We start from the raw sequence: 12,796 nt of genomic DNA on the forward strand, positions 1-12,796 counted from the left end.
AGCACCTTCCTCTACAACATGAGTGGTGTCCCAATAGGTTCTGGGCTCTCCTTCATGAAAGCTGCTCCAAAGACTGACCAGCCATTCAGCCTCACAGGGAACCCTGCTCTCTGTACTCTGCAGATCACTTCCCCCGAACTCAAGCTCAGCCACAGCAGCTTCTGAGCAAGGGAGGCTCAGCATCACTAACAGTGAGCAACTGACTCAGAATCATTTTGCCTCAGTGACTCCTGTCTCCACAGGGCCATAAGAAAGTAAATTTAAAAGATGTGCATGAAACATTTTGCAAATAATTACAAACCTAATGAAATTCAGAGATAAGCTGCAGATCTGAACCTTCAAAACATGGACTAATTTTGAAGAGTGTCTATTTTTGCACTGAGATAAGAACCTAATGCAGCAGAGGAGCACTATTTAGAAATACAGCAAGCATACCAATATCAGCAAACTGACACCACTGCATCCTTATATTGATCCTGTTGCTGCATCCAGCTAAGCTTGCTGGGACCAACACTAATAATCTCACTGTTCTTAATCACAGAGGTGAAAACAAAGCATAACAAACAGAACAGTGTTTCTCCCTTTCAACTATCAACCTTCACACATCAAAGCATAAGAAAAATTCAACAGTGAGTTCACATACACTAGCTGAAGAAGATAAGGTTAAAAGGTGTTATACTTTACAAATCCTGCCCTGATCCCTCCTCTTCCTAAATTAGAGTTTTGTATCTCAGAGCACTATTAAATATCTTCCTGCTTTGTTCTACTTATATTTTACAATGAAACAGAAACATTTAAAGTCAATTACTTACAACAGTCTCATTGTAGCCTATTTACTATGAAAGAAAAATAAAAGCAAACTAAACAACTAAATGACTGCTGTAAAATGCTTTATTACTATGTTGAGCTCTCCCTACCACCCCCCAGACATGAGACTGACTTATGACAGAACCAAGATAATCTTTCAAGCTGTCAAAATGATAAAATAAAGAGATACTGAGTGGAAAACACTGGACTGCCATAGGCTAAACTGAATGGTAAACAGCACAGAATTCCTTCTTCCTCTGGTCTGAAGAAAGCAAATGTGCCCACCTTCTTGCCTTCTCCATATATAAGGGGAAACTTCAAGTCATCTTCCTCAATGGTTTTGTATGCCCTGTGGGGGAGGACAAACAACATTTATGAAGCTTGTACTCAATTAGTGACCCAGTGCCCTGAAACAAGTAGATGTGATTTCAAAAATGGGGGGGTTTGGGGAGGTGGGGGTTTGAGGGGGTGGGAGGGAAATCATTATTTTTCCTAGGGACTCTGTCGTTGAACCAAGATGTAAATTTATTTTTCTGCAGGAAGGTTTTCTGTAAATAGTTATCCATTTCACCAAAAGGAAAAGTGAAGATGGGAAAATATCTAACATGCCAGGCTGCTCCTACTGTTTGCAAATAAAGAGGTGAACTGGAATAACATCCTAATCAGGTAAGATATTGGCGGATATGGTACCAGCTATACCATAACACAGTGTCATCAAAAACCCCAAATCCAACCAAATTAAAAAACCCAAACAAAACAACCCCAAACCCAAGAAACTAACCAATACCTAGATTGACACTGTTAATGTGAGAAGTGACAGGACTCGTACACACGGTGTGAAACAGCTGTCTGATCCCGTTCTCACCCTCCAGGACCGCAGAAACCAAGACAAGCTTCATGTGCTGAAGGTCTTAGGATATTTAGTGCTCATTTAACCTTGACTGCAACAGTCAAGGTTGTCAGAGGTTTCACATTTCACAGCAGCTTTCCCATGGACAAGAGACAAGAGAAGTAAATGCTCATGCTCTGCTTCTGTTTACCGTATGCCTGCGTACTCTACCTTTTACACATCCAGCTGTTGACACTGATGAGAGGAGAAGGCTAGCAATTTTGCCAGTGAGAAATAAAAAACCCAACAGAAGATGACAGTCATTCTCATAAGCTGGAGAGTCCTGCGGTTTGCATGATACGTGCTTGAGTTCAGGTGCTGGTACCTTTTTGGCTAAGGTATTTGCCCCAGAGGAGCATACTTCCCTTCTTACCACAAAGTCATCCCTCCACAGCCTTTCCCTGCATGCTGTGCTTCCCTCCTGGCCCATCCATGTCCAAAGCCCTCAGGGTGATATCGACAGCACCATCCATGTCCAAAGCCCTCAGGGTGATATCGACAGCACCCTGAGTGCACAAACTGGAGTGGGGGGGAAGGTGCTGGGCAGATCCCCTGCCAGCCACTGCCAACCCCTGCTGTGTAGCTCTCCAGGATGGCTGCCTGAGCTCTAGTGAGTCACATGGGATTGAGTTTATGCAATGTTAAGGCTGTCATGTAAACCAGCAGGAAATTCAAAATTAAGGGTGAAATCCTATATTGTAATCAAATTGCCTCCTGCTTCAACAAAATATGGCACAGGCCTGGGATCAATAAATGGTGCTGTACATGCTGCATCACCCAGACAAGACTCAGACTTACTGTGAATTGAATAGACATTTCCCAGTAGTCACAGGAAGGGATTATTTTAGGGTTCTGGACATGAGGAAGGAACAAGAAAAAGGAGAAAAGCAACCAAAATGCATAGTAGAAACAGTTGTGCAGGGCTCCCCTCACATTAAAAAAAAAAGTACTATATATAAAATCCTCAGACTAGGTGAGGTTTGCGAAATACAGTGGGTCCTTCATGTAGTCAAGAATATCTTTGAATATACAACCATAATATTTGGCCATCTCTCTAAGACACAATACATTGAAGGCATTCAAATGGCATTCTGCACTGGGGAGGGCAAATAAATTAGCTCTTAAACCAAACAAAGAGGCAGAAATTATTACATGTAGCCAACATGATAGTACTTCCCTGATGTTTAAAACCTGGAACAGCCTTTAGTTGGGAAGGAAGAATCAGTCATGGATTTTGCTCTTGCTCCTTTCTTTATTTCCAACAAATATCTCTGCCTCACTCACTAACTTGGATATCCTGGTTTGAACGCAGAGCAAAAAATTTACTGTTTCTGAACATGAACATGTTTCTAAGCTTCCAGCTGGAAGCCCTGGGAAAACATCCTTGAGGAGTCTGAAATATGCCCTGCACAAAGCCAGTTGTTCTCTGCCACCAAGAAAATGGGTATCAGCTGAGACCGTTGTGGGCATCAGTCAAATGACTAATCAAGCCACAAGCCTGAGAAGACAACCATTCCTACTGGATGTTCACATTGTTGTACATATTTGTTAAAACAGCAAACAAAACGAAGATGTTTGGGCTTAACTGTTTGCAGCCCCCTTTTTAAAAGAAAAAACTCGTTCTTTATACACAGACTATATTATCTGCAAGGTGACTACATATTTAAGACCAAAGCCTTCACTTCACACTACCCTGTAAGTTGACAAAAACAGAGACCAAGCTTTTTTCCCCTCTGTCCTCTTTCTCCTTATAGTCTCCTGCACAACACTGACTATGCTTCCGGAAGAAGGAAAAAAATATAATTTAAGCCAATGTCCTTCAAAAGAATGCTCCCCACTGCTGAGTGCAGCTTCTTTTAAGGAACCATTAAAAAACCACTGTCCCTCAGGCCTTCAAGTGCGACACCTCGGTGTAAGGACATTGCGGGAGGCCATGTTCCAAGGGCTGCAGCTAACTTGTTCCATCAGCAGATCAGGGAGAGCAGCTGGCTAGCCTGTGACCTGAAGCTCTGAAACTAAGTGAGGGAGGCCCAGAGAGCTACAGTGATTTATTTTGTGGTTTCTCATAGCCTGTCACCTCTTGGGCTTAGAACCTGGGTGCCAAACTCATCTCAAATGTGCTTTTTTCTGTTAATGTTGCTATTGCCTGAAAATATACCATTGTTTAAAAAACAATGCTCAGAACTGCAACCACAGCAGCAGAGGTAGCACAGACACACTGAAAAGCAACCTGGGACACTCTAGAAAAGTACCTAGGTCCTGCATTGCCAGAGAAACAGAATTAATAATATACTAGTGTATGGTTTGCTGCAGGAGAAGCATGAAGCACAGCTTTTCAGCTAACAACTCAGCAACTGCGCTGGGGAGATGGAAAGAAGATATGAAGTTCATTTTAATTTATGCCCTGTGAAACCTCCTTTATTTTGCATGTGGGTTTATTTCACACAGGCTACAACCTTCTAGACTATTTCTCTTGATTTTATGTAATGAAGTTGCATTTATACTGCCGTGCACTGTATATAAATATGGCAGTAGGTATATCAAAGACAGACATACAGAGAACCTGAGGGGGTGGTTTGGCTCTTTTAGTGCCAGCATGGCCTTATTCAGCCCTCTGTGTAATTCAGTCCAGCTCACTGTTTTAACAACACAGCGTTGCAACCCTCCCCTCTCCCTCTCTCTGTCTTCCTTGTCCACATCCCAGGAGATTTTGGTGGTCACCAGGGCATGACAAGAAAGGTAATAAAGACAAGGCGATGCTATTGCTTCCAGCTCTGAATGAGCCTAAAGCCTGTTAAGTACTTCTGCCACGTAAGCCTCAGTTTTTCCAAATGGAAAAACAGGGGGAGCAGTGGGGAGTAGAAAAGGCAAGCTTGTGTCCAGCTAGATCTAGCTGAATTTTTTTCAGTTAACTTTGTTTCTTCTTTTCATTTCAAAAGAATTATGAAATGCTACTGCTGTCCAAAAATACTGAACTAGGCCTTGACATATGTACCACCAACAAAGTTACATTTGGACTCAGGATCAACATTTTGGAAAACCCGGCCAAATCACACCAGGAGCCAAAAGAGATGTCAGAACAAAAGAACTAGGACTGACATGATGTTACTCATATGCTAACTGGAATGGCTCTAAATGCACAGTGAAAAAATAACCAGGAGCTACTAAATGCACAACACAATCTACAAAAGTTTCTTAGAGTGCTCATGTCATTAGTGCTTTAAACTCTTGAAATAAAAGATTATCAAAGTTACCTGCATATTTCTGGGTCACAAGTTGAAAAACCAGTCAGTTCCCCTATGCAAATTTCGGAGCCAAAATCCTAGATAACGTCTTACATGTGTTATGAGTTCTCCTGCCATATATAAGCTGTTCTTAAAATTGGCCTTCTGAAAGCACATACAAATTCATGTAAGAGTAGAAGTTGATGACTAAAACCAAAATCCACATTCTATTTTTTTTCATGGCAAACTGTGTGAGGTTACTGGTTACAAAAAATATTGCATTGGCATCCCCAGGCACAACAGATGGTGTTGAAAACACAACCTACCCTGACCTGGAAGGTTCAGTTCTGTGCACGACAGGGGAATCCAGACTCTGTGCTCTGCTTTTTCATGGCACTTGGCTTTAGAAAGTTTGTCTGTTTCACATCTCTGCTTGTGACACCTAATAGTAAACTGAGAATTAAACCTAAGGAAGAGCAAAGAAAATCATCATCAAAGGGCTTTAGCTTGAAGCATAGAATAAACCTATTTGTGGCAAGCAACCAAGAGAAAGTACTACCGCTTCGTAGAAGTCCTAGTTCACACGGAGTGCAAGGCTAAATGCATCCCTGAGACAGGCTGGTAGATTTCATGTATTTCTAGCATTGATTTGCTGCCACTCTAAAAACCACCAAACCTAGGGCCATCCATACACCCTCCACCTGCCCCAACTCTCCCCCTCACCCAAAATAACCCAACTCACAACAAAACTACTCCAACTATCCAAACAACCTCCTTCTCAAGCTCAACTTTCTTTGGTCATACCAACAGAAAATCACGTTTTAATTTTTAAGCAACACAAAACTTGACAGAAACTCTTTTTTTCTCCTCTCCCACACAAGTAATCAGTGGAATGGAGCTCACCGTTTGGGTAACAGAGCTTAAACCACTAGACCAAAAGGAACTGTTCATCTGTACTGTCTGTTGAACTACAGGCATCTAACCAGTCTAAGTGCATTCTTACTATCAAGAAGAAAAGATGTGCAGTGCAGGTTAGGCACAGAGCCATTGAAAATTGTACCATTTATGTCTCAACTCAGCCATAATCTTAAAAAATGTCCTTACACTTGTGCTTCTGCAGAGTCAGGATCTCTATGTCCAGACAGCACTGTCTGATACTAAGTACCCTCTTGATAGGTTACCTCTAATGTTCAGTGTCTCAGTACTTTTCCCCTATTGCTCATCTGACACATTGTTTAATGAAGTGAAATTACAATAAACAAAGATAATTAAGGCACACAAACTCGAGCAATATTTGTTAAGAGAAAAGATGATGGAAAAGCCAAATCAAAGACCAATGCACATGCACATGGGCACAAAACAGTTTTTAGGGGAAGATCTACCTTAACCAAGATACTCTCATAGGCCTTATTGCAAGTAAAGAGAAAAACATACAAGTTTTAAAACAATCATTATTCACAGAAAATTCATAAACACCTTCTTATGGACCTGAAAGTGTATAATGCTTAATTTTGCAAATCCCAGTTCTGTCTACCAATCTACAAATTAAAAAAATAGAGTCTCTCAGCATGACTTGTACACATCTATGATCTCTGGCTTGGTCAAATCAGATTAATACATGAGGCTTGGACCTTTGAGGGAGTCTTCACTGCTGTTTACAGCCCTAAGACGGAGTCTGCACTTTGGAGAGCACCAGCACCACATATTCCTGTGGAAGTAATTCCTAAGCAAAACAAACTATCCATTTTGGCCAGCCCAGTTTAAAGACTCAAGCATCAGAAATTTTTCAGGCACTTCCTGGAATGTGGCTGACTTTTTAGTCCATTCACCTCTATTGGAGCATTAAAAGAAAGTAGTAGAAGAAAAGTCAGGGACAGGATTGTCAAGCATCTCAAGTGTTTAGAGAGGTCCTTGCCCAAAAAAAAAGAATAATTGGGGAAAAAATGTAATGAAGGTATTTAAAAGCAGAGGCTGGGAGAGACAGAGCAAGGGTATTGCAATCACTTTCATTCACTACTTGTGACCTGTTGAGCTTCCACTACTGAGTGACAAAACCTGTGTGCAGATACTGCAGCTGCACATCAAGCAGGTTCACCTTCTAAAATGGCCTCAGCAGGCTAAGCCTTTCTTTCTTGCCCCCAGTGAACTTGCTGCCTTGAGTACTAATTAAAATTTATTTCATTTCTTCTACTCTTAAAAGACAAACAGGAAGGTGTGTCAGCAACTTACTGTGGAGATAGAGGGGTAAGGGAAGTGGGTTGTTAACACTCTATGGGCTGAGTGCACTGGAGTGCATAGTGGTGGACAGAAAAACTATTTGTAAATTGGTATTTTGCTGTATTTCTTGTTAAAAGGTTGTTGTGAGGCAGATGGGAGAAAGGCTGCATGTTAAACTCACAGTGCCTGCTCTACACTTGCTAGCTGAGGTTGAGGAAGAATCACAAAGCATATTCTTCTGGGAAAGACCTCTGTAGTGCAGGATGCAGGAAGCAGTGAGACACACAGCAAGCGTAGACCTCATCATTCCACATCAGTGTTGGAAACTCCTCCCAATAGCAAGGGCCTGACTCTCAGCCAGAAGCAGAGCCATAAATCAATCTTTGGTAACAAGGGAAAGAAAGAGAACTTCTATGAACCCAGCTGAGGTTATGTCAAATTTGTGCAGATGTGGAAAGAGGCTTCACCTTATCAAGAAGGGGTGTTTTCACTTGGATTTTCAGATTGAAGATTATCTCATTCCAGTTTAGTTTCCTTCTGATAAAACAGATTGGGATTCTTCTGTTTGCCCTTGTATATGCAGCACCTGATTCCACACCAAGGCAAAGCCCAAGTGAAGATGCACAGCCATGCAGGGACAGGTCTTAGCTGTAAGGCTTCCAGAAGGAGATGCTCTTGCAGGACATGACTCAGAACAGCCTCATTCTTATCAGTCTAATTTGACCCCAGAGAGGCCATTTAAACAGAGCTTTACTCAAGACTTAAGCTTTCTCTTTTGTTGCAGCAGTATTGCTTTCCTGTTTCTGCTTTCTCCTGCTCCAAAGACTCTGGCTCAGCTCCTGTGGTGTGTGCACACTTGGGGTAAAGAGCCATTCATCACCGTCAGGAGACGTGCTGTACACAGCAGGTCAGCTCTCACCTCCTGCTGCTCCTGCAGTGAGGGCTGCACATCCTGAAAAGATGCATAACATGCACATTGCAAACAGCCATTCATCATCACAGAGCTGTGCCCCAGACACCTAGGCACAGCCCAGCAAGCTGCTCTAGCTGTGTGCACCAACGAGGCAAATCCCCTCCTGCTCCCCACTACCTTGCAGCAAGAGACAAAAGCACAGCCACAGAAAGCTAGGCAGGTGACTGTGGATGATGGTTTCTGCTCTAAAAATTATATCCTCTCTCTCCTCCAGAATGGCCCAGTGCTGCAAAAGTGCCCCATAATCATTAAATTATAAAAATGTAAGTTGCTGGAAGGAAATTAATACCAGGCATGACTGGGGAAAAGGTTGCTTTCTTGTGAAGTAATTATGAAATTAAAATTTGATCTCTCCCTAGCGATCATACAAAGGATACGGCTGAGGTCTCAAACACAACAATACAGCCAGGTTTTCTGCAGAAGAAACATTCTAATTTCACTAGACAAAAAAGCTTAATTAAAAAAAAAACAACAACAACAACAACAACAAGGGACAGGATGGCTTTTTGTAAATTACATGCAGGTTAGAGCACGGGGTTTGCAGACTTCCAATTACTTCTTACAAGTTGGAATCAAGCTGTTAGAAAATGCAGCTTATCTGAATAAGACTAATAATGCTAAGCTAATTAGACCCACAGGCATTAGCCAGCAGATAAATTTCGACCAAAAAGAGGGACACTGTCACTTTAAATACTGCCTTGGGATCAGTGGAAAAGCTAATGAGGAGTGTCAGTTGGGGCTGTTTTATTAGGTGGTTCTCTAGAGACTATAGCCTGAGGTTTCTGTAGCAGGGCTTCTGTGCTTGATTCAATAAATCAATTTATATTAAAGGAGGGTGCAGCACAGGTGCCAGCTCAATAAAGCATTTTTGTGGCATTTCTCAATCTGCTCAGGCACTCCTTGGGCAGGCTACCTGAATGTGCTGTCAAAAGACATTGAGCCCAGCAATAAAGAGTAAGATAGTGGCCACATTGGCAATATTTGTTCAAATCACCTCACACATTACCAAGCAAAACATGTACATTGGCTCTCACCGGGGTATTCTGGATCCCCAATAAGTGATTAATGAGAGCCTGGCTTTTGTGAGCTGGAGTCTGAACCGCAGACGGCAAGGCGGGCTGCACAATGAAAATGAAAGGCATCCATCCCAAACAAAATAAAACGGCTTTAAAAGTGAAGTTGCTTTTTTAATCAGATGCTTAGAGGCTGAAAGACATTCCCTGTTGGAAAGAAAAGGGCGAGTGCAGAGCAGGCTGGCAGCTTTCCAGGCAGTGGACAATATTGACTCTAGAATAAAATGGGTTTTGCTTAGTGCTTGCCTCAGGGCACCAGCCTCCCTTCTTTGGAATAAATCATGCAGGCAGGCGATTCCCCAGCACGGGCTGACCCTCAGGTGCTGACCCCATGTGCACAGCACCCCCTCACCAGACACACGGACATGGAGTTGGCAAGGGCTCCACTGTTGCTGCAAAGACAGCGCACTCAGAGACAGTGCCCAATTCCCCTACTCGCTGCCACCTTGGGCTTCAGCCCATGGTGTGTGGTGGGCACTATACTGCCTCAAACAATTTCTGATGGGGTGCAGCTCAGCTTTGCTGCTCAGCTCTGCCTCTCCTGGAGGGCAAAGGAAGCAACCAACAAATAGGTCAAAAACCGTACTTGTTATTTAGGTCTCTTTTGCCATGCTAAAATCAAGTCAAAAAGCTAAAGTTGTGATCTGGATACAAGCTTTTAAAGAATTCCACTTCAGTGCAAGCAGCAGTAAAGCCACTGTTTTTATTCCAAGTAGAAGCAAAAAATTTATCTTGAAACCACTGAAGTTGATGCCAACTGGTAGTGCCTTCTGGATGCCTTTGGTTAAGCACAGTGCTGTATGGCTCCTCCAGCCCCACAGAAGGCTGGGAGGGGAACTCTGGAAGGAGCCACAGTGAAGGACACAGCCAGTCAGAAATCCAAGTTTTGGAAGGTTCTAGGATACAGTCAAAGCAAAATACCTCAAAATTGTTCACACTGGATGTACATGTGAAGATCTGACCAACTGTGTCTTAGCTTTAAATAAAAGCCAGAGACAAAGAATACTAATTCTCTGCAGTCTTTTAAAGGAGCAGCTGTCACCAGGCCTGCTGTTTTCCCCACCATATTTCCAGTTCAGGTTACTCACCACCCTTTTTAGCACTGACCAGTCCCTGCTTACATGGTCTCTGAAACTCTCCTGATGCTTCAGTTGCCAGGATTTGTCAAAGCCACCAGGACACCTCTCTCCAAGGCATGGGCTTGAAAACCCCAGCCCAGAGACCCAGCTGTGAAAGACTGTCGATAACACAGATATCTGCCAGCAAATTATGGCTTGAGACATCTCGAAAGCTTGTTCAGCAGGACACACTGCTCTTAAGATGCCTTGCCAGCTACACTACATGTCTTTCAAGCAGAACGCACATGGGGCAAGGGTGCAGGAAGGGCAGCTCATGGTCAGCTCCCAGCAGTGCAGGATTATTTTACGTATATTTAATAGAGCAATGACTTCTCATTGCAATTGCCACTGAAAAGAAAGAAGAAAGGGTAGGCAAGCTGGAGTGAGAAGGGAAAGGCTGGTCTCAAAGTAGTTACAGGCAGCCTGGGCTAGTGATGCAGTACACATTGCTGGATCAGTGGTTGTCCTAATGCTGTGGGGAAACTTGGCAGCTGTGCTACCACTGTGGGTTGTGGAGACAAAGCCAGTGTGGAAACTTCACATGAAAAAAAGAAAGAAAGAAAGAAAAAATAAAGGGCCAAATACATTATAACAGACCCAAAGACAATAATCTTTTGTAATCCAAACAAGCTGGGCAAGCCAAGCCATTGTTGAGAATCTGAAAAGCTCTGGAGCAAAGGAGGAGGATAAAAATTAAGGAAAAAAGTCATACAGCTTCTAAGAGAAAACACAAAAAGTATGCTGAATTGTAAAGTGAAACAGTTTAGTTTCCTGAGGAAACATCAAAGCAGAGCCTGTTCTACATTCTCTCACTAAAGGATTAAGTAATTAAGTGTAAGAGTGGCTGTTTCTTCCTAATATCACCTGCACCTCTCTATATGTATACGCAAATGTCAACACACAGTGAGGTTATTGACCAAAAACCAATTTAGACAATTGATCATCTGCATTGTATGCGATAAAACTTCATCAGCATTTTAGTGTATCAAGCTCTGTCTGGCCAAAGCACCATCTGACATTTTCTAGAAAAGGAATATATATGCTAATTTATTCTCTATGATAGATAGTGTCCTTAGAAACAAATGCAAATCAGATATGTCCTTGACCACTGTGTCCTGATGCATCAGTTGAATCCAGGAAGAAAAGGAAGAAAGTAGAAGCAAAATCATTGAAGTGGAAAACAGCTGCTAAGAAACCTCTGCCACCTAAAACCGTCACCTTTGAGGTCCCACCAAACTGGAAATCTAATGTCTTGTCCACAATCACAACCATTAAAATTGACCCAGACTTCTACATAAACAGAAATGGATTGCTTCTCCTCTGCCTAGGGGATCACTGCACACAATTCAACGGATAACAAACACCTTGGGTGAAACCTTGAAAAAAGAAATGGATCCTTATTTAGAAGGGCTCTGTTTTACACAAATGTATGGCAATAGAGCAATTTCCTCATCACTTCATTGTCCCGAGGCAACCAAAGAAAGAGGTAATTGATGCACTAGTTATGCAATATGGAGCAGCTGAAAGATTCCAATTCTTTTATTAGGACAAAAATGTAGGCCCCATTTTTCACTTCCATCCAGAAGTCAAAAGGAACAGCAGGGAGAGGTAGCCTCACCACAGTCTCCACATGCTTCTGCTTGGCACAGGACACCTTTTTCTGGGACAATACTGTTGTGAATTCAGACTTGAATTTTCAAGTCGCAGTTCAAGCATTTATTCCAGAATTACTGCTTACAGCTAGGCATATTTGTACTGAACTGGTGACAATTTTTGCATTGACCATATTAGAATCTCTAACTGGATCAATGTGTGTCCTAGATTTCAGGAAATTCAGAAAAGTCAACCAGAAAATAACTTTATTCTCCTCCCTCCTATATGCTAGAGCTAAGAGAGTTCACAAACCACTCCTAAAAAGAAACACATTGAATCAAATCTGCCAGTTTGACTTACCAAAGCTCTTCTACCTTACTGATTATTATACATTTAGAATTTCTGTTTCTTTTTCTAATGCCAAACAGTATTAACTATATAATAACTATTTTGGATAATGTATACATTCACAAGTGAGGTAGAAATATACAGAATTATCTCTTCATTTAACTTTTAAACTGTCTATTGCTGTAGGAATCTCAGCATTCTGCTGGTGATTTGGACTGGAAAAAAAATACTGTAGTAAGCAAAACTTCCACTGAGCTTTTTGACTTTTCAATTTGGAATCTCTAGTGTGCATAAACAGTTATATTTTCCTCTTAATGCTTTATTTTGTATTTATCAATACCAAATTTGATCACTGTGATGTTCATTTGCATGAATCACTTAATTCTTTGCAGTACCTCATGGCCATTCTTGTTTAATAGAAAAGAGCTGTGGTGTCACCTGCCAATGCTGCAACTTCAACCATTCCAACCCCATTTCCTTTCCAGACCACTAACCAACCAGGGAAACGCAAAACAACTCCCATGAACCTGAAGAAACTCTCTTTGCTTTCCAGC

At 42.0% G+C, this 12,796-nt stretch overlaps 1 protein-coding gene across 2 annotated transcripts in view; it reads right to left on the reverse strand.

Annotated features, from left to right (window-relative positions):
- The window catches only part of PPM1H (protein phosphatase, Mg2+/Mn2+ dependent 1H), a 130,719-nt gene that overhangs the window by 20,033 nt on the left and 97,890 nt on the right, over positions 1-12,796 (reverse strand). Inside the window, exons 7-8 of one of the 2 annotated variants that reach the window (XM_085569351.1) lie at positions 5,247-5,386; positions 1,093-1,156 (exon numbers count right to left, since the gene is read on the reverse strand). In XM_085569351.1, coding sequence (XP_085425477.1) covers positions 1,125-1,156; positions 5,247-5,386 — 172 coding nt within the window. In that variant the 3' untranslated portion in view covers positions 1,093-1,124. The remainder of the gene's footprint in view (positions 1-1,092; positions 1,157-5,246; positions 5,387-12,796) is intronic. The other variant, XM_021547410.3, reaches the window with a different exon arrangement.

The sequence above is a fragment of the Lonchura striata genome, chromosome 1A (assembly GCF_050655825.1).
Source record: "Lonchura striata isolate lonStrDom1 chromosome 1A, ASM5065582v1, whole genome shotgun sequence".
NCBI lineage: Eukaryota > Metazoa > Chordata > Aves > Passeriformes > Estrildidae > Lonchura > Lonchura striata.